Source organism: Macaca thibetana, chromosome 3, assembly GCF_024542745.1.
Source record: "Macaca thibetana thibetana isolate TM-01 chromosome 3, ASM2454274v1, whole genome shotgun sequence".
In the NCBI taxonomy this organism is placed as follows: domain Eukaryota; kingdom Metazoa; phylum Chordata; class Mammalia; order Primates; family Cercopithecidae; genus Macaca; species Macaca thibetana.
The window spans coordinates 71,907,526-71,933,217 of record NC_065580.1 but is presented as its reverse complement, the minus strand read 5'-3'; the positions used below and the strand labels follow the sequence as shown (position 1 = coordinate 71,933,217).

The 25,692-nt window shown below is 37.9% G+C and overlaps 1 protein-coding gene and 1 long non-coding RNA gene across 8 annotated transcripts in view; one reads left to right on the top strand and one right to left on the bottom strand.

The window, feature by feature from the left end:
• PEX1 (peroxisomal biogenesis factor 1) overlaps positions 1-25,692 on the top strand; it is a 43,225-nt gene that overhangs the window by 4,772 nt on the left and 12,761 nt on the right. For all 6 annotated transcript variants that reach the window (XR_007724416.1, XM_050785336.1, XM_050785339.1 and 3 more), the window contains 15 exons: positions 1,890-2,033; positions 5,039-5,122; positions 5,851-5,965; positions 6,064-6,830; positions 10,308-10,427; positions 12,573-12,696; positions 13,225-13,328; positions 15,151-15,233; positions 17,426-17,558; positions 18,181-18,277; positions 19,974-20,144; positions 21,678-21,832; positions 22,782-22,971; positions 23,189-23,355; positions 25,062-25,196. Coding sequence is in view for 5 of the 6 variants with exons in the window: in XM_050785336.1 (XP_050641293.1) it covers positions 1,890-2,033; positions 5,039-5,122; positions 5,851-5,965; positions 6,064-6,830; positions 10,308-10,427; positions 12,573-12,696; positions 13,225-13,328; positions 15,151-15,233; positions 17,426-17,558; positions 18,181-18,277; positions 19,974-20,144; positions 21,678-21,832; positions 22,782-22,971; positions 23,189-23,355; positions 25,062-25,196 (2,589 nt within the window). In the remaining variant the exon portion in view is untranslated. The remainder of the gene's footprint in view (positions 1-1,889; positions 2,034-5,038; positions 5,123-5,850; positions 5,966-6,063; positions 6,831-10,307; positions 10,428-12,572; positions 12,697-13,224; positions 13,329-15,150; positions 15,234-17,425; positions 17,559-18,180; positions 18,278-19,973; positions 20,145-21,677; positions 21,833-22,781; positions 22,972-23,188; positions 23,356-25,061; positions 25,197-25,692) is intronic.
• Positions 4,942-25,066, bottom strand: LOC126951302 (uncharacterized). Of its 2 annotated transcripts, XR_007724424.1 has the most exons (4): positions 24,558-25,066; positions 20,393-20,472; positions 15,855-15,924; positions 4,942-5,119 (listed from the first exon to the last, which is right to left on the bottom strand). It is a non-coding gene; the product is annotated as an uncharacterized LOC126951302 (long non-coding RNA). The 2 variants fall into 2 exon arrangements; XR_007724423.1 differs by lacking the exon at positions 24,558-25,066 and having other exon boundaries at positions 20,393-21,671.

The window sequence follows — 25,692 nt, the reverse complement described above, 5'->3', positions numbered from 1 at the left end:
GAGCCTGGGCAACACAGTGAGATCCTGTCTCAGGAAAAAAAATTCCATGTAAATGAAAGAATTTGATATTTTAAATTAATGAAAAATATTCTGTAGAGATGTAGATCTTGCCATGTTGCCCAGGCTGGCTTTGGACTTCTGGGCTCAAACAGTCCTCCTGTCTTAGCCTCCCAAAGTATAAAGATTACACATGTGAGCCACTGCGCCTGGCCTAATATTTTTAACTTAATGAATTTATTTTGATATAAATAAATTAATAACACTGAAGCTTCCTGATATAATAAGTCTTTTTGTGTGTGTGATGGGTTCTTACTCTGTTGCCCACGCTGGAGTGTAATGGCACTATCATGACTCACTGTAGCCTCAACCTTCCTGACTCAAGTGATCCTCCCACCTTGGCTTCCCAAGTAGATGGGACCACAGGTGTATGCCACCACACCTGGCTGGTTTTTAAAATTTATTATTGATACATATTAATAAAATTCTTTTTATTTTATAAATGATATATGTGGCTGGGCATGGTGGCTCAAGCCCCCGACAGTTTGGGAGGCCGAGGTGGGAGGATCACTTGAGGCCAGGAGCTTAAGACCAGCCTAAGCAACATAGTGAGATCCCATCTCTATAGAAAAAAAAAAATTAGCTAGGTGTGGTGGTGTATGCCTGTATTCCTAGCTACTCAGGAGCCTGAGGTGAGAGGATTGCTAGAGCCCAGGAGTTTCAAGTTACAGTGACCTATGATTGTGCCACTGCACTCCAGCCTGGGCAACAGAGCAAAATCCTGTCTCAAAAAAAAAAAAAAAAAAAGTTTGAAAATGCTTATGATGCAATATAAGTAGGGGAAAAGGATATTAAATTGTGCCTATATGAACACAACTATATGAAAAACTTGCACATAGAAAAAAGGATTAACAAGAAATAGACCAAATTGTTCACATGGTTGTCTTTTTTGTGGAGAGAATATCAGTAGTTCATTTGTTTCCTTCCAAGTTTATATATTTTCCAAGGTCTCTATAATGAGTTTGTAATTGTTTAATCATAGAAAACCCTTTTTTGGTCCTTGGCCACAAACACAGGTTTTATGTAATTGCTCTTTTAATGAGAATAAATGTTATATTTTGCTTTGTTTAAAACCTATATTCCCATAGTTATATGAGCCCTTAAAATTATTAAGAGGCTGCATAATATAATGTTTCTGGAAGGGTACAGAAGAAACAGCAGTAATTACCTCTGAGAACAGGGACATGGCTTCACATTTTACCCTTACATTTTACCCTTTTGTACATCTTGTGCTTTTGCCACATGCATTTATTGTTATTCCAATAAATAAGTAAATATGGATTGCATACTCCATCTGGTTGGTGTTTCATAATTCTAAAACTATATTGCTACATTTTTAAAGATGATATATGTTTCTACTTATTAACTTATGTTAAACTAGTAAATTTATAGCTTATTTAATAGTTTCCCTATTGATAGACATTTAAGACAGTCTCAAGTGTTTACTATTATAGAAAATACTGCACAGATAGCTTTTGCTGTAGTTTCTTTTTTCTTTGAATAATTAATTGGGAATAAATGCTCAAATAATTATATGTGGCTCAACTGCTATGTAAGTGTATTGACTGACTGCTGCCATTTTGAATTCTGAAAGGGTTGATTAAATTTATAACACTGCCATAAGAATATAAGGGTATTGGCTTCATTAGCATCACCAGCATTGGATGTTGGAAATGATTATAGATTTTTAAATGCTACAACAAATGTAGATAACAGAGAACTATCTATAGAACTCTTTTTGTATGTGTGAATTGAAATAATAGTTTATTTTCATGTGAATCCAGAAAAATGTATATGAAAACCTTTTTTCCTCTTATTTCTTATATGAATAGAATCAAGCTATAGAAGTGGTCTGGAGTCAGCAGCCTGCATTCTTGAGCTGGGTGGAAGGCAGGCATTTTAGTGATCAAGGTGAAAATGTGGCCGAAATTAACAGACAAGTTGGTCAAAAACTTGGACTCTCAAATGGGGGACAGGTAAGCACATGTGATGGCAGTAACTTTCTTCTAATGTCACATAATATAGCAATAGAAATAAAATTAAAAGTTTACATTTTTTGTTAAAGGAGGTGAGATGACACCTAATTTGTATGCTATTATGTAACTAGTCTAGGCTATTGAAGCTGACTATACTGTTTTTAGGTCATTATCTTGTATTTTACCCTACTCCCTACTTGCTTCTTATTCTACTATTTAACTCATTTTCCACATTCCCTAATTTTGGTTTCGTGAAATTATTTTTCCTTTTGAATTACTAGGTTCTGCTTACTATTATTGAACTTCATTTCTGATATATTTTATAAACTTCCATGGTCTCACTTGATTAAAAAATTCAGCTGGGTGCGGTGGCGCACACCTATAATTCCAGCACTTTGGGAGGCCAAGGTGGGCGGATAACTTGAGGTCAGGAGTTGGAGACCAGCCTGGCCAACATGGTGAAGCCCCCCATCTCTACTAAAAATTCAAAAATTAGCTGGGCATGGTAGCAGGCACCTGTAATCCCAGCTACTTGGGAGGCTGAGGCAGGAGAATTGCTTGAACCTGGGAGGCGTAGGTTGCAGTGAACTGAGATTGCACTGCTGCACTTCAGCTGGGTAACAAGAGTGAAACAATGTCTTGAAAAAAATAAAAAATAAAAAGTTCTACAACAGAGGGTTATTATTTTTCCATTTTTGTCTTCCCTTATGAGTTTAATATGCTTAGATTATAAACCTGAAAGCTTAAAACATGTCTATTTTTTGTTTTCTTATGTTTATCAAGTTATTCCTTTAAACATTTTCTAAACTGTAGGAATAATATGAGGCTGGGCTCAGTGGCTTATACCTGTAATCCCAGTGCTTTGGAAGGCCAAGGTGGGAGGACCACTTGAGGCCACGAGTTCAAGATTAGCCTGGCTAGGCAACATAGCAAGACCCTATCTCTACAAAAAAATAAAAAAATTAGCTGGGCATGGTAGCGCATGCTTGTAGTCCCAGCTACTCAGCAGACTGAGGTAGGAGGAATGCTTGAGCCCATGAATTTGAGTGACCTATGATTATGCACTCCAGCCGGGGGCAACAGCAAGACCCTGTCTCTTAAAAGAAGAAGATGTAGTAATAATATGTATTCATTATAACTATTTTACCATTGAAAGTAAAAAATAAGTTTTTACCTTTCTCCAGTCCCATCCTCAGAATGAATGTCTACTGTTTTGGGGGATCTCAGTAGACCTTTAGGATTGGAAGAATGAGATCATTCATATTTTCTGCAATTATTATCCCACAAAATATTTCAGATACCTTTCCATGTATTACAAACAATGTGCATTTAACATGTCTCTCTTTGTCTCTCACTCTCTGTGTCTTTATGATCGTCTGCTGTAGCCCTGCCACTAAGACACTATCTCCTGAAGAATCACTGATAGGAACAGAAAGTGGACTGACTAGCCCAGGAGTCCTTAGCTTCTTAGGGGGCAGGACCTGCTTTGTGCTTTCTCAGAATCAGATATATATGTGGACTGAAACGTTTAAAAACAGAATAGCTAAGGGTGCTATACATTTAAAACGTATATATGCTCTCTATTACCAATTTCCCATGACAATACACGAGAGTGCCAAGTCTTTTTAACTTGTTTTAAGCACAGACTAATTTTGTTTATGCATGTTTTTGATGAGAAGAGACTACTCATGAGAAATCTATAAACCTAGCACTAGTCCCTTGCATACTCTAAATTGTTGCTAGAATCTTAAAATTTTAGCACCAGATGGACCTTAGAAATCATTAACTTTGGTGCTTTGTTCTACAATACAAGGAGATGGAATATTTCACCCAGGATTGCTTAGCAAGTTACAGTTCTGCCCTCTGAATACCCGGCACTTCCCTATGGGCATCAACTTCCTGATTTTCAAGTCTTAATTAGTCTCTGAAGAATCCTACTTGTTTTTAACTCCCATTTGCTTTGAAGTGACTTTACCTGATTTTTTTTAGATTCCTTATTGCAGCAATGTCACTAAGAAACTGAGTCTCTAGCTTCTTGGTGGGCAGGAGCTGCTTTGTGCTTGCTCAGAATCATCCTTTTCAGTAAGGGAGATATTGTAGAGAAATTTACTGAGGAGTGTGGGGGTGAGGCACTCAGGGAAATTCTGCTCCAGTCCACAAAAGCAGAGAGGAAGAGTTGGTTACCTAGAGTATTTAACATGCAGAGGCTTTGGATTTTACTCCTTTAATCCTTGGAAATGCCTATAGAAGGGGAAAGGAAGTAAGATGGTGGCTCCAGCTTATAGACATACTTGTGTTTTATATATTTAAACTATAATGAGAGGGTATTATTTGTTTTACTTAACTTTTAGCTGTGAAGGATTATACTTCTAAATATTTGTCTCCAATGTCTATTTCAGTGTGTTTTTCACTTTTCTTGAAGCAGCATGGCTGTTGCAAAACTTCTAGAAATAATGAGAATATTTACATATTAGATCAAGCCATAACTTGATGATATAGTCATTTCTTCTTATATTTTTTACTTACATTTTTACATTTTAGTGATTACTTTCATTTTTGAAAAATGTGTCGTGCTGAGATGTATTTTTCTTCATTCTGTAATTAGTTATGAAACAGTTTTTCTTAAAATGCTGAGTATATCAAGTCCTGGATAAGAATAAGTACTCAATAAATATTTGTCACATGAAAGACTACACATATAGCCAGGCATAGTGGCTTGCACCTGTTTTCCCAGCTACTCAGGAGGCTGAGGCGGGAGGATTGCTTGAGCCCAGGGTTTCCAGGCTGCAGTAAGCTCTGATTGTACCACTGCACTCCAACATGGGTGACAGAGCCAGTCCCCATCTCTCAAAACAGAAAGACTACATAGACTACATATACACCCCCCTCCAAAACACACACACACATCTACTTACCTAAAATGGTAAGAAGATAGCTTTTTATTTTCTAGTATATGACACAGAAAAGTTTTTTTAAAGTAGTTTTAAATTTTTAATTTTTTCTAGGTATTTCTCAAGCCATGTTCCCACGTGGTATCTTGTCAACAAGTTGAGGTGGAACCCCTCTCGGCAGATGATTGGGAGATACTGGTAAAGAAAACCAAATAAGAACTCTCTCATTTAAGGTTAAATTACTTCACAATATCAATGTCTTTAGATTTCTCTTCTCTAAGCTTTATTATATATTCTGAGTTGGTTTTGAATTATAAGAATGAATTGGGGCCAGGCACAGTAGCTCATGCCTATAATCCCAGGACTTTGGGAGGCCAAGGCAGGTGGATTGCTTGAGACCAGGAGTTCAAGACCAGGCTGGGCAACATGGTGAAACCCCATCTCTACTAAAAATACAAAAATTAGCTGGGCATGGTAGTGCGTGCCTTTAGTCCCAGCTGCTTGGGAGGCTGAGGCAGGAGGATTGCTTGAACCCAGAAAGTCAAGGCTGCAGTGAGTCAAGATCATGCCATTGTACTCCAATTTGGACAACAGAGTGAGACCTTGTCTCAAATAAAAAAAAGAATAAATTGATAGAGATCTAATGTACAACCTGATGACTATAGGTAATAAAATTGTTAAATGAGTAGATTTTAACTACTCTTACCACAAAAACAAAAAAGTGGGTAACTGTGAGGTGATGTATATGTTAATTTACTTCACTATAGTAACCATTTTACTATCTATATGTAGCTCATAACATCAAGTTGTATATATTAAATATGCACATTAAAATTTGTTTTTTAAAAATGAATTGAGATTTTTCCTACTAGACATGGAATGGACAAAATGTAAAGTGAGTTGATCTTTTTGTCTATTGGTTCTAGGAGCTGCATGCTGTTTCCCTTGAACAGCATCTTCTAGATCAAATTCGAATAGTTTTTCCAAAAGCCATTTTTCCTGTTTGGGTTGATCAACAAACGTACATATTTATCCAAATCGGTAGGTGCTATTGTAATATTTGCTGTCATATTCTACACTATAGCATTGAGTCCAAAGTAGAAATGAATGTGCACTAATAAGCTTTATTTTCAACACAGTTGCGCTAATACCAACTGCCTCTTATGGAAGGCTGGAAACTGACACCAAACTCCTTATTCAGCCAAAGACACGCCAAACCAAAGAGAATACATTTTCAAAAGCTGATGCTGAATATAAAACACTTCCTAGTTATGGAAGAGACCAGAAATTCATGATGAAAGAACTTCAAACCAAGCAACCTCAGTCAAATGCTGTGGGAATCACTGAATCTAACGAAAACGAGTCAGAGATTCCAGTTGACTCATCATCAGTAGCAAGTTTATGGACTATGATAGGAAACATTTTTTCCTTTCGATCTGAGAAGAAACAAGAGACATCCTGGGGTTTAACTGAAATCAATGCGTTCAAAAATATGCAGTCAAAGGTTGTTCCTCTAGACAATATTTTCAGAGTATGCAAATCTCAACCTCCTAGTATATATAATGCATCAGCAACCTCTGTTTTTCATAAACACTGTGCCATTCATGTATTTCCTTGGGACCAGGAATATTTTGATGTAGAGCCCAGCTTTACTGTGACATATGGAAAGCTAGTTAAGCTACTTTCTCCAAAGCAACAGCAAAGTAAAACAAAACAAAATGTCTTATCACCTGAAAAAGAGAAGCAGATGTCAGAGCCACTAGATAAAAAAAAAACGAGGTCAGATCGTAGTGAAGAAGATGAGAAGGCCTGTGTGCTACAAGTAGTCTGGAATGGACTTGAAGAATTGAAGAATGCCATCAAATACACCAAAAACGTAGAAGTTCTCCATCTTGGGAAAGTCTGGGTTAGTATACATTTTATAACTTGGGAGAAATTTTATGTGGCTTAAACATCCCCAAATTATGAATTAGAATAGTATTTCATATATAAATTGAAAATCAATTAAAAAGAAACACAGTGCCTAAAGCTTCGGGGGACACATTTACACTTTGCAGTAAAGTCCTTGTATGGATAAAGATTGTGTATTTTCTGGCCAAGTAAGCTTGAATAGGTACAAGCTTAGGTAGGTTCAGGCCCAGAGAGGTCAAAATTACTTGCCTGAGATTGCATAGTTAGTAAGTGTCGATTCAAACCTAGGCAGATTGACTTGGGGGTTCATCAGCATGGAGTGCCCTACAAAGCCTCCCACCTTTAATGCTTGCAGATTTGTTCCCCAGTTACCAAAAGCAACTTGTTAATACTTAGGGAAAAGGGCCAGTATAGGGAGAAATCCATGGCATGAGGTAACCTTCCTGCTGCATGTGGTGGCACCTGGATTGGAATGCATCCAGAAGCTGCTTACCCTCTGGTGTCTGCTCTTTAATTTGTGTATAACACAGAGGAAGTAGACATGGCAACTAGTGTTCCAGCCCCTCATCCTGGCCACAAATATTAAAGCTACCTTTATATGACGTAAGTCACTAGTCCATTTATTTGAACCTAAATTTGAACCACTGTAAAGTAAGACTTCATAGTGATAAAGAGAGGAACCTGTTAGGAAAGGGAATAAAATAGAAAGGGAAGGTTGTCTCCTTTTGTAGATTTTTTTTTTTCTCCAACAGTTTTACCTGTGACCTTTATGCAAATAACTGACAAAGCATTAATCTCTTTGGCCTACATCATTTTCTTTTCTTTTCTTTTTTTTTTTTTTCCTTAGATGGAGTTTCATTCTTGTTGCCCAAGCTGGAGTGCAGTGGCGTGATCTGGCTCACTGCAGCCTCCGCCTCCCGGGTTCAAGTGGTTCTCCTGCCTCAGCCTCCTGAGTAGCTGGGACTACAGGCATGCACCACCATGCCTGGCTAATTGTTTGTATTTTTAGTAGAAACAGGGTTTCACCATGTTAGCCAGGCTGGTCTTGAACTCCTGACCTCAGGTGATCTGCCTGCCTCAGCCTCCCAAAGTGCTGGGATTACAGGCTTGAGCCACTGCTCCTGGCCAGCCTACATCATTTTCTAAAGCTCCAGACCATTCTTTTCTTTTCTAGTCAGAGGCTTGCTTTGTTGCCCTGGCTGGAGTACAGTGGCATCGTCTCCACTCACTGCAACCTCCACCTCCCAGGTTCAAGTGATTCTCCTGCCTCAGCCTCCGGAGTAGCTGGGACTACAAGTGTGCGCCACCACTCCTGGCTAATTTTTGTATTTTTAGTAGGGATGAGGTTTCACCGTGTTGGCCAGGCTGGTCTTGAACTCCTGGTCTCAAGTGGTCCACCTGCCTCAGTCTCCCAAAGTGCTGGGATTACAGGCGTGAGCCACTGTGCCTGGCCTCAGATCATTTTTTCTGTTAGCTTTAAACTGTCCGTTCAGGAGATCCCACTGCATTCTCAAATTCAAAATGTCTAACACTGAGCTTATGATTTAGCTGGTTCTGTCATTAGATGGGAATATCCTTTTATTTCCTTGAAATTATATGGTGAGAACAGGGAGAAGTGCTGATGGTAAAGTCCTGTGATTAAGATAGCAGTAAGGACTCAGCCCTTCCCAGTTCACTGAAGGTTGAAGAGCCATGGACAATGAGAAGTCACAGTAGGTGAAATCAGATACTAAAATGGACTTGGCTTGAGAGATCAAAATTGATCACTTGGTGATACAACTAACAAATTCATGTTAACTTGAACCTTTATTACCCTGTGAAGCATAGTGATTTAAAAAAACAAAAACAGGAAACTTGATGGTTAAATTCTTTTTAAGTCAGAATATGTACCTTAGAGTTTTTATTTATGCTTTTGTCTACCATTAATATGTCTGCACATGCTCTTTAGAAGTTAATAAAGTCATCTTTATGTCTTTCAGTGCTTACATATATTTGAGAAGTTGAGAGAAATTTTTAACATCATTATTGAGATATATATATATGGGTTTTTTTTGTTTTGTTTTTTGTTTTTGAGATGGAGTCTCGCTCTGTCACCCAGGCTGGAGTGTGGTGGCGTGATCTCCACTCACTGCAAGCCCCACCTTCCAGGTTCAAGTGATTCTCCTGCCTCAGAGTAGCTGGGATACAGGCTCCCACCACGACGCCCGGCTAATTTTTGTAGTTTTAGTAGAGACGAGGTTTCACCATGTTGGCCATGCTGGTCTCAAACTCCTGACCTTGTGATCCGCCCACCTCAGCCTCCCAAAGTGCTGGAATTACAGGCATGAGCCACCGCGCCCAGCTGAGATACAATTTAAAGTGTACAGGCCGGGCGCGGTGGCTCAAGCCTGTAATCCCAGCACTTTGGGAGGCCGAGACAGGCGGATCACGAGGTCAGGAGATCGAGACCATCCTGGCTAACACGGTGAAACCCCGTCTCTACTAAAAAATACAAAAAACTAGCCGGGCGAGGTGGCGGGCGCCTGTAGTCCCAGCTACTCGGGAGGCTGAGCCAGGAGAATGGCGTGAACCCGGGGGTGGAGCTTGCAGTGAGCTGAGATCTGGCCACTGCACTCCAGCCTGGGCAACAGAGCGAGACTCCGTCTAAAAAAAAAAATAAATAAAAAATAAATAAAAAAAAATAAAGTGTATAATTCAGTCATTTTTAGTATATTTATGCTAGTTGTACAACCATCACCACAATCTAAGTTTAGAACATTTTCGTTAGGGGGTGGGAGAAATTTTACTCTTTGCTTTTTAGATTAAGTTTCTGTCTGGATTTAATAATTTAATCAGACAATCAGGCAGATCGTCTGTGATTAGTTTTGGCCATTCCAGCTTCTTCACTGGTTGTCAGCTTTCACAAATAAAGGCTTCTCCAAGATTAGAAATATCATTTAATTTGAATGTAAATGTACCATAGTTTAAAAGATGGGTTTGGTGGTTACAGTCAAATACATTCATTTAAAGCTCTAATTCTGAAGATTATGTAAAGAAAAGGAAAGAAATGTAGGGAGAAGATTGAAATGTTCATGGTGTGACAATATCTGAACATCCATCTGGTTACACTGTTGATATCTGAATGTTTGTGTCCTCAAATTCGTATGTTTAAATCCCAACTCCCAAGGTGATGGTATTAGGAGGTGTGGTCTTTGGGAAGTGATTAGGTCATGAAGGTGAAGCCTTCATCAATGGGATTAGTGCTGTTATAAAAGAGAACTGTGAGAAATAAGTTTCTGTCATTTATTAACCACCCAGTTGAGGATATTTTGATACAGCAGCCTGCATGGACTGAGACAACTATGAGTTATTATGATAGCTTCTGTTATATCACCTAAATTCATAGAAGCTAATATATCAATATTTATGCTATGAAATATTTCTTAACCAAGCTTTGAATATATTTATATTTTTGTTTATTTTTAAATTTCAGATTCCAGATGACCTGAGGAAGAGACTAAATATAGAAATGCATGCCGTAGTCAGGATAACTCCAGTGGAAGTTACCCCTAAAATTCCAAGATCTCTAAAGTTACAACCTAGAGAGAATTTAGTGAGTTCAAATATATATGTTACATCAAAATTCTTTTACATGTTTTGTAAGATTTCTAGTTGCTTTAGCTAAGTAATAAGAATGTTGTATTCCTTTTTGATACAAGTCTTTTTTTATTATGTTAAACTATATATAACATAAAATATGCCATGTTAGCCATTTTTACGTGTATAATTCAGAGACATTAATTACATTCATAATATTGTACAACCATCATCACTATCTATATCCAGAACTTTTCCATCACCCCAAACAGAAACTTGGTACCCATTAAACAATAATTCCCCATCCACTCCTTTCCCCAGTCCCTGGTAATCTCTAATGTATATTGTGTCTCTATGAATTTACTTATTCTAGATATTTCATATATAAGTGGAAGTATGCATTTGTCTTATGTATCTGACTTATTTTATTTAACATAATATTTTCAAGACTCATCTGTGTTGTATGTATCAGAACGTTATTCCTTTTCATGGCTGAATACTATTCCATTGAATGCATATACCACATTTGTTTATCCATTCATCTGTTGATGGACACTTGGGTTGTTTCCACATTTTTGGCTGCTGTGAATAATGCTACAGTGAACACTGGTGTACAAATATCTGTTTGAGTTCCTCTTTTCAGCTCCTTTGGGATATACCTAGGAATTATGTTTAACTTTTTGAAAAGCTGAGAAATCTTTAATAAATGATAACACAAATATGTATATTTGCCAATGCAAATATGAATATTTTTTGCTTTCTTAAGAGGTTGATAATTTTGCCACACGGTCGTAATTTTAAAAAATTGTCCCATGTTGTTTCAGTATTAATATTGTAGCCTAAAAGAGTGCTAGACTGTTTTACTTTTCTGCCCAGTTAATTCTTCAGATACTGGTAGAGTCAGGAAATGAGATATTGAACTTAAAGATCTTTGTAGGTGGGGTCCAGTGGCTCACACCTGTAATCCTAGCACTTTGGGAAGCTGAGGTGGGAGGATTGTTTGAGGCCAAGAGTTTGAGAACAGCCTGGGCAACATAGCAAGACCCCATCTCTACAAAAAAAGGTAAAAAAAAAATTAAGCCAGGCGTGGTAGCTCACACCTGTAATCCCAGCACTTTGGGAGGCTGAGATGGGTGGATTACTTGAGGTCGGGAGTTGGAGAGCAGCCTGGCCAACATAGTGAAACCCCATCTCTACTAAAAAGATAAGAATTAGCCGGGTGTGGTGCTAATCCTGTAATCTCAGCTACTCAGGAGGCTGAGGCAGGAGAATCACTTGAACTGAGGAGGTGGAAGTTACAGTGAGCCTAGATCTCACCACTGCACTCCAGCCTGGGCGACAGAACAAGACTCTATCTCAAAAAAAGTAAAAATAAAAGTTAGACACATGTGGTGACACATGCCTGTAGTCCTAGGTACTCAGGAGGCTGACTGAGGTGGGAGGATATCTTGAGCCCAGGAGTTCAACACTGCAGTAAGCTATGATTGTGCCACTGTACTCCAGCCTACGCAATATCTCAAAACACATTTTTAAAAATAGATTATTAGGCCAGACGTGGCAGCTCATGCCAGTAATTCCAGCACTTTGGGAGGCCAAGGCAGGCAGATCACCTGAGACCAGGAGTTTGAGAACAGCCTGGCCAACATGGTGAAACCCCATGTCTACTAAAAATACAAAAATTAGCTGGCAATGCCTGTAATCCCAGCTACTTGGGAGCCTGAGGCAAGAGAATCGCTTGAACCTGGGAGGCAGAGGTTGCAATGAGTGGAGACTGCGCCACTGCCCTCCAGTCTGGGTGATACAGTGAGATTCTGTCTCAAAGAAAAAGGAATTTGTTTTCCTGTCTTTATAGTAGAGGGAGGAAAGGGAGAATGGGGTTGGAATGGTTACTGAGTGAGCCAAATTATGGTAGGTGTATCACTGGGCATAGAGAAAATGAGCATTTAAAACTTTTCCACCTAACAGATGTTTCTTCAGGCTACACTGCACTCATTGTGCTAACTGTAATGTCAAATCCCAAACCTGTGCCTATAGAATATGAACATCCTTCATTGGATTTGTTTGGTAAGGCTTACACTTTATTAGGAAGATAAGATGTTAAAATAAGGGTGTTAAAGTTAAGTTCAGTTATGAGGATAATTCATTACTATTCCTTTGGCAGCCTAAAGACATAAGTGAAGAAGACATAAAAATTGTATTTTATTCATGGCTACAGCAGTCTACTACCACCATGCTTCCTTTGGTAATATCAGAGGAAGAATTTATTAAGCTGGAAACTAAAGATGGTGAGTACATTTGTTATTTTGACTTTTTTTTCTATTTAAATAGTTGTACATTTTTAATTGTTCTTGCAACCTGTCATACATGTGAACAGTATGTGAATAGTGAAATGTAATTATGATAATTAAACAGTAGATTTTATGTATTGAAAAAAATATTTGGCTGAGTGCAGTGGCTCACGCCTGTAATCCCAGCACTTTGGGAGGCCGAGGCAGGCGGATCACTTGAGGCCAGGCATTCGAGAGCAGCCTGCCAACATGGTGCAACCCCATCTATACAAAAAAATACAAAAATTAGCCAGGCGTGGTGGTGTATGCCTGTAGTCCCAGCTACTTGGGAGGCTGAGGCGGAAGGATCACTTGAGCCCAGGAGGTCCGTGTTCATGCCACTGCACTCCAGCCTGGGCAACAGAGCAAGACCCTGTTGCAAAAAAAAAAAAGGCTTTAACTTAAATAAATTTGACATTTAAAATCTTAAATTATTTCATCTCTGTTTCAATACTAACTCTGTATTTATTACTTTCTTTTTAATAGGGCTGAAGGAATTTTCTCTGAGCATAGTTCATTCTTGGGAAAAAGAAAAAGATAAAAATATTTTTCTGTTGAGTCCCAATTTGCTGCAGAAGACTACAATACAAGTAATAGCATATTATTGAATATTTAATAAAATACTATTTGTTACATATGATCGATAATAAAGTATGAATTTCCTTGTAACATCTTGCATTGTGAAGTGTATTAAAAACCAGGTAGGAGTAAGGAATAACTTGATTTAAAATATTTTATTTTATTCTGTAATCTCTTTAAAGTATCTGTACAAATTATTGACTTATCCTAAATTTAAAAATGAATGCCTTAGCACAGTTAAGTTCCAAGAATAGAGTTGATCGTGTTAACTGGTAAATGGGTCATGATTTAAAATTCTTCTAGGATTGAAACAAATGAAAACGTAGTTTTAAGGGTTTGATTTTTTAAATTCCTATTTTTACATGCAATTTTACTGTACAAGCCATCATATTTTGACAGTTCTTAAATTTGCAACTCTTCAGAAATATTATCAGATCACTTTTCTTTGCTTCCATAAGTTTTTTTTGTTTTGTTTTGTTTTTTTTTTTTTTTTTTTGAGACGGAGTCTCGCTCTGTCGCCCAGGCTGGAGTGCAGTGGCCAGATCTCAGCTCACTGCAAGCTCCGCCTCCCGGGTTCCCGCCATTCTCCTGCCTCAGCCTCCCGAGTAGCTGGGACCACAGGCGCCGCCACCTCGCCCGGCTAATTTTTTGTGTTTTTAGTAGAGACGGGGTTTCGCCGTGTTAGCCAGGATGGTCTCGATCTCCTGACCTTGTGATCCGCCCGTCTTGGCCTCCCAAAGTGCTGGGATTACAGGCTTGAGCCACCGCGCCCGGCCTTTGGTTTTTTTTTTTAAAGACAGTGTCTCGCTTTGTCGCCCAGGCTGGAATGCAGTGGCATGATCATGGCTCACTGCGGCCTTGACCTCCCAGGCTCAGGTGATCCTCCCACCTCAGCATCCCAAGTAGCTGGGATCACAGGCACATGCCATAATGCCTGGCTAATTTTTGTATGTTTTGTAGAGATAGGGTTTCACCATGTTGCCCAGACTTGTCTTGAACTGCTGGGTTCAAGCAATTGTTCTGCCTTGCCCACCCAAAGTGGTGGGATTACAAGTGTGAGCCACTGCACCCAGCTCTTCTAGAAGTATTTTAAGAGTGGTCTTTTTTTTTGAGGCGGAGTCTCGCTCTGTCACCCAGGCTGGAGGGCAGTGGCACCATCTCGGCTCACTGCAACCTCCACCGCCCGGGTTCAAGTGATTCTCCTGCCTCAGCTTCCCTAGTAGCTAGGATTATAGGCAAATGCCACCACGCCCTGCTATTTTTTGTATTTTTAGTAGAGACGAGGTTTCACCATGTTGGCCAGGCTGGTCTTGAACTCCTGACCTCCAGTGATCTGCTCTCCTTGGCCTCCAAAAGTGTGAGCCACCACGCCCAGCCAAGAGTGGTCTTTTTACAATATTATTTTTTGATTAGGACATTCATTCTTGTCATTATAAAACTGAAGATACTCTAGTTATTTAGAATTTCAGTGTTTTGGAACTAGACATTGTTTCTGTATTTTTGAAATATTATTGAAGGAATACCATTTGGAGAAGATACAAATGTAAGAATTGTGAAAGGATAATTGTGACACAAATCAAAATTATAAATAAAAATATATCTGTAAAATGTATTAAGGCAATAACATTCTTTCTGCTTGTTGACCATAAATATTTATGTTCTCTGGATGGGTACATTGTTATTGTCAAGGGTGTTTAAATAATGATCTTGCATGCGTAATTTATCTATTCTCTCTGGTATAACAGAATCAGCAATTTAGTTTTCTGGGACCCGAGAAAAACATGCAAAAGACATACTTTGAAATGTAAAACTGATTTTTCCTTGCAACTATAGGTCCTTCTAGATCCTATGGTAAAAGAAGAAAACAGTGAGGAAATTGACTTTATTCTTCCTTTTTTAAAGCTGAGCTCTTTGGGGTAAGAAGTTATGGCCAAACTAGCATGTTTAGAGACGTGTTTTCGTATTATATCTGGCAGAGTTTTCAATGTAAATATTAAAGTAGATGTTAATATCAATAAGTGATATTACTAATGCATTAGTAGATATTTTTTCAAGGATTGTCTCTATCTTCACGCCTAGCTTAAATTTGCCTTGTCTTTTTTTTTTTTCTTTATTTTTATGTTTTTATCCATCCCTGGTGGTAGGGGATAACCTTGTCTTCTTCAATAACTAGAAGTCTGAAGCTTGTTAGAAATTTTACTTTGAGAATTGATCGATGAGAAGAAAGCAACTAGATATCACCTGGATCATATATGCTTGAATAAAACAATAATTCTTAGAACAAATAAATACATTTTAAAAGTTAAAGCCAAAAACATTAGTTAAATGTTTAAAAATATTTCAAATTAAGTTATTCCTTCACTGTCTTGTATTACTGTAATAATTTGGATTATTTGTGTTTTTCTCAACTTTTAAAACAAATATTTAAAAAATTCCTCTTTTGATTCAGTAGGGCTAGATTAAAATATAAAAAATATTTTAACTCCTCTTATTTTCCATATTTCTTATATAATATGAGAATCTCTTATAAGCATTACCTCTTAGAAGTCTTCACAGAAGCTTTGGTAGATGTAGTAGTAGCGCTTTGATTTCCTAGAATGGTATAATCTGTAAATGTTTTAGTAAAAGGATTAAACCATAAAGTCAAAATGTTTAAATATAGCACAGTGTTTATTAATATAAAATAAAATCTCTCTTTTTTTTTTTTTTTTGAGATGGACTCTTACTTGGTCACCCAGGCTGGAGTGCAGTGTTGCAATCTCAGCTCATTGCAACCTCCCGCCTCTTGGGTTCAAGCAATGCTTCCTCATCAGCCTCCTTAGTAGCTGGGATTACAAGCATGCACCACCACACCTGCCTATTTTTTTGTATTTTTAGTTGAGATGAGGTTTCACCATGTTGGCCAGGCTGGTCTCAAGTGATCCGCCTGCCTCAGCCTCTCAATGTGCTGGGATTACAGGCGTGAACCATTGCGTCCTGCATAAAGTAAAATCTCTTCAGACTCTTATGTGATCATATAAAGTGGCAGGCAGTCACAGTCCAGAAGTAGTTTAAAGTTCATGTTTGTATAATGTAATCTACAGATTGATACTGGATTTCATAGGTAATGTTTAAGAGGAAATAAGTTTTTAGTTATCCTCAGTAGTTCAAAAGCACCCATTTATGATTATGTTGATTACTAAATTAAATCATTTGAAGGTTAGAGGTGTTTTTGTGTGTGTGTTAAGATTCCTTAAGGAGTTCTATTAGGGCACAACTTTTAGTAACTGCACATTTTTAAGTAATAAAACTAATTTTAAAGGCTTGGAGGCTGGGCTCACACCTGTAATCCCAGCACTTTGAGAGGCCGAGGCAGGTGGATCACCTGAGGTCAGGAGTTTGAGACCAGCCTGGCCAACATGGTGAAACCCTGTCTCTACTAAAAGTACAGAAATTAGCCAGGTGTGGTGGAGGGCAGCTGTAATCCCAGTTACTTGGGAGGCTGAGGCAGGAGAATCGGTTGAACCTGGGAGAAGGAGGTTGCAGTGAGCTGAGATCATGCCACTGTACTCCAGCCTGGGCGACAGAGCAAGACTCCGTCTCAAAAAAAAAAAAAAGGCCTGGATTCAGTTTTGACATTAATCAGTATACTTTCTCTCAAGTAGGGGACAATTTCTAAGATTTTAGTCTTTTAAAATTTATTAACTAGTCTGAGCATGGTGGCTTATGTCTATAATCCCAGCACTTTGTGGGGCAGAGGCAGATGGATCCCTTGAGCCCAGGAGTTGGAGACTAGCCTGGGCAACATGGCAAAACCCCGTCTCTACAACAAATGAACACACAAAAAAACCAATCAGCTGGGTGTGGTGTTACACGCCTGAAGTCCCGGCTCCTTGGGAGACTGAGGCAGGAGAATCACCTTTGCCAGGGAGTTTGAGGCTGCAGGGAGCTGGGTTCACGCCACTGCACTCCAGCCTGGATGACCCAGCAAGCCCCTTTCTCAAAAAAAAAAAAAAAGATATAAAATAAATTAACTAACTATACTGGGAAGGCAAAATTCAGCATTTTTTGTAGCTAAATTTTATCCTGCTTCAGTCTTTTATCATGTAACCATGTATATCTTTTACAGAGGAGTAAATTCCTTAGGCGTATCCTCCTTGGAGCACATCACTCATAGCCTCCTGGGACGCCCTTTGTCTCGGCAGCTGATGTCTCTTGTTGCAGGACTTAGGAATGGAGCTCTTTTACTCACAGGAGGAAAGGTAAGTGGTTAAGGTGTGTTCATTTTTCTGTAACACTTAATAACTTTTCATTTACCTTTCTTTGGGTTTTGACCAGGTATTATATAGGGTTTATACGACATATGGAAAGCATTCATTTATTCACTAATATTTCTGTGTGTCTGCTTTTAGGTGTTGGGGGAGTAATGACGAATAAGAGTGATGTTCTCCATGCCCTTTTTCTGTGTCAGTTGATACAATTATATGGTTTTTCTTTTTTAGGCTATGAAGTGCTGATAGGGTTGAGTAACTTACAAATGTTGAACCAGCCTTGCATACCTGTGATAAATACCATGTAGTTGTGGTGTATCATTCTTTCTACATTGCTGAGTTTTATCTGCTAATGTTCTGCTGAGCTTTTGTCCATTTAAGTTTGAAAGTGATTAGTTTGCAGTTTTCTGTTTTTGTATTGTCTTTGTCTGGTTTTGCTATCAGTGTAAATCTGGCCTCATAAAATGAGTTGGGAAGTATTCCCTCTTCTTCTTTTATTTTTTTGGAAGAGACTGTATAAAATTGAGGCTGAATCTTGGTGGTTGCCATAATGACAGAAACTATTTCTGTGACTGAATATATTGGGAATTCTTACAAAGCAATTATTTTCTAGGGAAGTGGAAAATCAACTTTAGCCAAAGCAATCTGTAAAGAAGCATTTGACAAACTGGATGCCCATGTGGAGAGAGTTGACTGTAAAGCTTTACGAGGTATGAGTATGGTAACACTCTACATAAATCCCTTTTTCATTAGAAAGACAGGAATGTTATAATTAATGCTATCAATCTAAAAAATACACATATCATCTAGTCTTTAACTTTTCTGTTTATCATTTAGTCACTGAAATTTCTTAGAAATTTTTTTTTTTTTTTGAGACGGAGTCTCGCGCTGTCACCCAGGCTGGAGTGCAGTGGCCGGATCTCAGCTCACTGCAAGCTCCGCCTCCCGGGTTCACGCCATTCTCCTGCCTCCACCTCCCGAGTAGCTGGGACTACAGGCGTCCGCCACCTCGGCCGGCTAGTTTTTTGTATTTTTTAGTAGAGACGGGGTTTCACCGTGTTAACCAGGATGGTCTCGATCTCCTGACCTCATGATCCGCCCGTCTCGGCCTCCCAAAGTGCTGGGATTACAGGCTTGAGCCACCGCGCCCGGCATTTCTTAGAAATTTTAAGTCTTTGGCTTTCTAATGTTTTTGATAAAATTTCTAAAACTCTCCATATTTGATGGAAGCCTATTTTTTTTTTTTCTAGCCAGAACTCTTTGTAGACTACATTCCTGGAAGTGCTCACTGACACCACTCTGAAAAATTAGTACTTAGAATATACTCTAATTGGTATAAATGATCTCTGAATTGCTATGGGAAACTGAGAGAATGGTTGCTTCAGGAGAGAGAAAGTAGGAGGCTGTGGACAGCAATGAGGAGAATTACAGTTTACCATAGAACACTTTTGTACTTTTGAAGTCCTTAACATTTACATTATCTATTCAATTAAAATTTTTTTTTTTTTTTTTTTTTTTTTTTTTTTACTTTGAACAGTCAATTTTTCCCCCTTGGGTACCTCTATCATATAGTTCCAACTAATCATGAACTTGTGTGTTTCCTGTTCTTTGTAAATTTAAACTTTGTAACTCACCAGGAAGTTTGAAGCCAAATTTGTGATTCAAATATAGCAACTCCAGGATCTCTAGGCAGATGCATTTGCATTTGATTTTACATGAATCTTGATCCCTTACTCTCACTTATGTTTTCCCACATCCTACTTTTTTTATTTTGTTGTAGGCCATCTAAAATTTTCAGTGGAGTGAAACTGGGTATAAATGAATACATGCATACATAAATTATAGTAGCATATTCCTTTTCTTTTTTTCTTTTTTTCTTTTTTTTTTTTTCGTTTTTGAGACAGTCTTGCTCTGTCGCCCAGGCTGGAGTGCAGTGGTGTGATCTTGGCTCACTATAGCCTCCATCTCCCAGGTTCAAGCAATTCTCATGCCTCAACCTCCTGAGTAATTGGGACTACAGGTACATGCCACCACACCTGGCTAATTTTTGTATTTTCAGTAGAGATGGGGTTTCACTATGTTGGCCAGGCTGGTCTCAAACTCCTGAGCTCAAAGTGATCTGTCCGCCTTGGCCTCCCAAAGTGCTGGGATTCCAGCATAAGCCACTGCACCTGGCCTCCTTTTCTGAGTTTTATAAAATTTGATACTTTATTGTACCCTTTGAGACTGTATTAATTGAACCATGTTAATGATGAACAAGTTTTTGTGATTGGTATATTAATAAAATATAGATCAAATTTTTATAGTTAAATCAGTATTGAGCTTTTCTAGTGCTTTCAAAAGGACAACCTGAACTTTCCCAGCACTGAAATAATATTGAAACCATTTCATATCTTTTGTATTAAGGAAAAAGGCTTGAAAACATACAAAAAACCCTAGAGGTGGCTTTCTCAGAGGCAGTGTGGATGCAGCCATCTGTTGTTCTGCTGGATGACCTTGACCACATTGCTGGACCGCCTGCTGTCCCGGAACATGAGCACAGTCCTGATGCGGCGCAGAGCCAGCGGCTTGCTCATGGTAAATGCATCCACCACTCGGTTAAGGTCTTGTTCTTTTGTCAGTCAGCATTTTTAGTCTTAACAACAAATCTACTCTCTTCAGAGAATAATATATGTGTTATGTTAAGTGTTGTGTTTGAGGCCCCTGATAGCATTCTACAGTTGTCCTATAGACTATGTATTAGTAAATTGGTAGAGTAAAAACAGTGTGAAAATTCTGCAACTTCATGCTTAGTCCTTTAGGGTTTTTCATTCTCTTTTACTTACTGTTTAATTTACAGATTTACTCTTTTGTTCATTTGACAAATATTTGACAAACGCTTGTGCACAGTCTGTATTCTCAAAGTCTAGGAGAAAAAGAAGGGTGAACAGTGTTAGTACAGAACAATACTAATAATGATGGCTACTGTGTATGAGTAGCCATCCCTTTCTTGGCTTTCTTGGATTGCTTTGTATTCTGCATGAAGATATTCCCTGGGCTTTACAGGTCAATAAATGGAAATTCAGAGAGATTAATTTGACCAGGATGACCAACAAGGAGGTGACAGAATACACTATGCGAGAAGTATACACAGAGTAGTGTAGGAGCATATAACCTATACTGGGGTTGAGGTGGGATAAGGAGTTATCAGGGAAAGCTTTTTAGAGGAGTTGATAACTGAGCTGAGTTTTGATGGAAGAGTAGAAATTAGCGTGAACCAATTTCATGCTAATAAAGAAGCAAAGGAATCGTGGTCTACAGGCAAAAGCACAGAGGTGTAGGAAGTAATGATACTTTGGGGAATACCCTGTTGACTGGAGCTTAGAGTGCAAGGAGAGGAGTGCTAGGGAGGTGAGGTTGGAGGGTTTGGCAGCACTGACTTGCTTCAGGGTTCTTAAGAACTGAAATAGATATAAAATGCAACCAAGAGTGGCTTGGATTATATTACCTAGTGTGTTAATCTCAAATTTTGAAATCTATAGCATCTATAGGACTGGTGTTACTAATCTTACACTCGATCTGTTACTGTTCTTATACTAGATCTATTAGTCCAGAGTTTAAGGGAGTGCTGCAAATTTCTAGGTCAGGACAGGACTCAGATGTACATTATTAATGCCGATTTCAGTTCTGACCTTCTCGTATGAAACCTTACAAGACCTGGGGTAGGAAGAGATTGTTCTGGAAGTCGTAGGAATATGAGCTGTATTTTAACAAACAGAATACAGTATGGAAATTTATCACCCTTCTAGAATATTTATTTCAGAGACAAATTTTTATCATTTGTTCATTTCTTTCATAAGATCCACGAGTAGGGAACCTCATTAGACATTGCTCTGAGTATATGGTCTGAGTTTGCAGTACCTCTTGTGCTTCCATTAGATTTATTAGGTCCTTGATAGATAAATCAGGGAATAACTAGATGGATTCATTTTTTAAAGACATGAAAGAGTGATACCATACATACTCCACCTTAAAGGTCAACCTAGAGTATCATTATTTTTAATGAATGTATAATTTTTAAATTTCATGTTTATTTTTCCTAAGCTTTTACACTATATTGCTTAATTTCAGCTTTGAATGATATGATAAAAGAGTTTATCTCCATGGGAAGTTTGGTTGCACTGATTGCCACAAGTCAGTCTCAACAATCTCTACATCCTTTACTTGTTTCTGCTCAAGGAGTTCACATATTTCAGTGCATCCAACACATTCAGCCTCCTAATCAGGTAATACACTACTTGTAAGGATTATTGAATTATGTCCCTTTTCTAGAAATTATTTTTCAATTTTATTAGTAATTTGTGGCTTTAAACTTATGCTTCTATTAATGATCTTAAGGATATGTAAGTCAACATTTGATGCATGTTGTGCTAGAGGCATAAATTATAATTTATAGCCACCTGAAATGTTAGTATGCACTTTCCAAGAAAATGCCTTTTTTGAAAATGGTATTTCTTTGAATGAGAAAAAACAGAAATAGATAGATGGCTTTTAAACACTTCATTAATTAAATTTTTTTTTCCACCATCACATAATGGCACTTAGTCCCCTTTGGGAACTCATGAGGGTTTTAGTGGCACTGAGCTGAAAGAAGTATGTTCCAGGACTGGCAAACATATTTTAAATTCTTAAAAAATTTCACCTAGCATCTACCCTAAATATTCAGACCCTGTGCTAGTTAACTGCTATTGAAGAACAAAGGTATTATATCTATTATTAAGGATAATAGAATGGTATTTGAGATATTGGTCACTGAATATGTTTTTAGAAATAAGTTTTATAGGAACCAAAAAAAAAATTATTAAAGGAACCTTGTATTACTAAAAATGCTTCTTATTGGAGAAAGAAATGACAATCATTTATTAATGTGATTTTTTTACAACCTTATTGAGATATAATTTAAGTACAACAAATTCACATAAAGTGTATAATTTGATCAGTTTTAACATATGTAGATGCCATGAAACCATCACCACAATTAAGGAAACAAACATTTTCATCACTCCAGAAGCCTCCTAGCCTTTTTACTACCCATCCCTCCCCCACTCCATCCCCAGACAACTACCAATGTGCTTTCTGTCACTATAGATTTGTCAACTTGATTTTCTCCAAATAAACGTTCTAAAATATACAGTTGAATAAAATTGGAAATTTGAATTTTGTGCTTTTCTTTAGGAACAAAGATGTGAAATTCTGTGTAATGTAATAAAAAATAAACTGGACTGTGATATAAACAAGTTCACCGATCTTGACCTGCAGCATGTAGCTAAAGAAACTGGAGGGTTTGTGGCTAGAGATTTTACGGTACTTGTGGATCGAGCCATACATTCTCGACTCTCTCGTCAGAGTATATCCACCAGAGAAAGTATGTTTTACTATTAAAACCTGAACTTGGAATCTTCTTTCTATTGTGGAGAAATGTAATTGTAGTAAGACAAGAATTAAATATATTCCATTGTAGTATTTGAATAAGCAGTTATTTGAGTAGAAAATTAGTGTTTCCAGCTAAAATGATGGCATATTTTGAAAATTCATATAGTGAAATATAACTACTAAAAGAAATTTTGTTTATTTTTAAACAGAATTAGTTTTAACAACATCGGACTTCCAAAAGGCTCTCCATGGATTTATTCCTGCGTCTTTGCGAAGTGTCAACCTGCATAAACCTAGAGACCTGGGTTGGGACAAGATTGGTGGGTTACATGAAGTTAGGCAGATACTCATGGATACTATCCAGTTACCTGCCAAGGTATGTTTAAAAAAAAAAAAAGAAAAAGTGAATACTTACTCCCAGAAGAACCACTGTATTATTGGCTTTGGCTTTATGTGTTAGCTTGCCCAATCTCCATATGAGTCAACAAGTGTTTACTGACACTATTTTAGGTATCTAAATAAATATCTGACACTATTTTAGGTACTTTAACAAATTTTTATTTTATTAATTAATTTTTTATTAGAGTTGAGACCTCACTGTCATCTAGGCTGGAGTGCAGGGGCACACTCACAGCTCACTGCAACCGTGAACTCCTGGGCTCAAGCAATCTTCCTGCCTCAGCCTCCCCAGTAGCTAGAACTGCAGGCATGAACCAACATGCCCGGCTAACTCTTTAATTTTTGTAGAGACAGAGTCTTGCTATGTTGCCCAGGCTGACAGATTTTAATGTGTATGATGCAGTCTTTGACCATAAGAAACTTATAGAAAGCTGAGGTGATAGTTACAGTAAATACATTTTGATGTATAATTCTGTTTGCTTTAATCATTCAAATTGTAGTAAAACAAGATGAACTGTCTGCTGCGATTTGAGCAGAAATGGATAGGAATAAACTAGGAGGTAGAAGAGTTATCAAGGTTAACAGGACTGATGGGTGAAGCTAGATTTCCAGACCTGGGATGAAAAGCAGAGTTGGCAGGTATAGACGAGGCAGATGGCAGGATAAAGGAGACAAATGTAGATTGTTCTTCAGAAGATCAGATGGTAGAGTCTAGGAGGTAGTGTGTTTTAATCAGAAATCTGAGAGGCACAGATCATTGCATAAGATCAGGGACCCGTGCAAAGGAGTGAGAAAAAAAATATGGGTAAGGACCCTGGGTTTCATGTAACTGCATGGCAACTCCTGGGAACAGTGGCCACTGGAGCCTGGGACATGCTGATTGCAGCCCAGGACTATTAAAATCAGTGTGAGAGAACATGGGCATGGAAGTACTAGCTAGCAGGATCATGATCCCAATGCTGGGATTGGGTGGGCATCGAGCATTAGTACATGGAGATTCAGTACATCCAGATACAGTACATGGAGACTATATGTGTAGTTACATATATAGTCTGGGCTTCTTTCAGATTAGAGCAGAAGTAGAGGTGAGTGGGAATATTCTCAATAGAGGGAACTAAATAGGCATACCTAATAAAGGAGACCAGGATATTGCTGACAGTAGCCTCATGTTTGGCTCACCTGTTCAAAAAGTCCTCTTGTTCTCGAGCAGTGGTGCTTTAAAAGGTAATTTGAGAAGCAGTCGATTATTTGTTCAGCCTGGAGACTCTTGGGATATTTTACTATCTTTGATTGAAGAGATTTGAATGTACACAGCCCTCATAACTTGCCCCATGAAGCATATCCGTGAAAGGCACTATACTTGTTAAAAGATTGGTTTGTACTTTTAAAATGTAGTACTTTTAATAAAACAGGAAAAATAGAAAGAAGTTCTGATGCAGTTATATGCATTTTATATAGAATGTGTTCTTAATTGGAAAAAATTTGTAGTAGTTCCTTTGAGTTCATTTATAGTTTTTAGTAGGAATTTTATTTTCTACTGTTGTACTTGCTGTTACTGAAGAAAGGTGGTGGTGATTACTATCTGAATATTTTTTTCTATACATTGATCTTTAGCTGCTACTTAGTCATTTCTGTTTAGACTTGAGCTCTTTTTCATATTTTTTTGTTGTTGTTGTTTCTCAGTATCCAGAATTATTTGCAAACTTGCCCATACGACAAAGAACAGGAATACTGTTGTATGGTCCGCCTGGAACAGGAAAAACTTTACTAGCTGGGGTAATTGCACGAGAGAGTAGAATGAATTTTATAAGTGTCAAGGTATGTTGTCCACTTCTTTTTTAATTGAGGCAAAATTTACATAAATGCAGTTAGCCATTTTAAAGTGTACAATTCACTGACATTTAGTGCATTCACAATGCTATGCAACCACCACCTCTTTCTAATTTCAAAACTTTTTCATTCCATTCCTTCTTCCGCTCATCCCCTGGCAACCATTAATCTGCTTTTTGTCTCTATGGATTTGCCTTTTCTGTATATTTCATATAAAAGGAATCATGCAGTATGTCACCTTTTGTGTCTGGCTTCTTTCACTTATGTAAAGTTTTCATGGTTCATCCAGGTAGTAGCATGTATCAGTACTTCATTCCTTTGCATGACTGAATAATGTTACCATACTTTCTTTATCCACTTATCAGTGGTGAACATTTGAATTGTTTCTACCTTTTGACTATTATGAATAATGTTGCTGTAAATATTCATGTACAGATTTCTCCATGGACATGTTTTTATTTCTCTTGGGCATAAACTGAGGAGT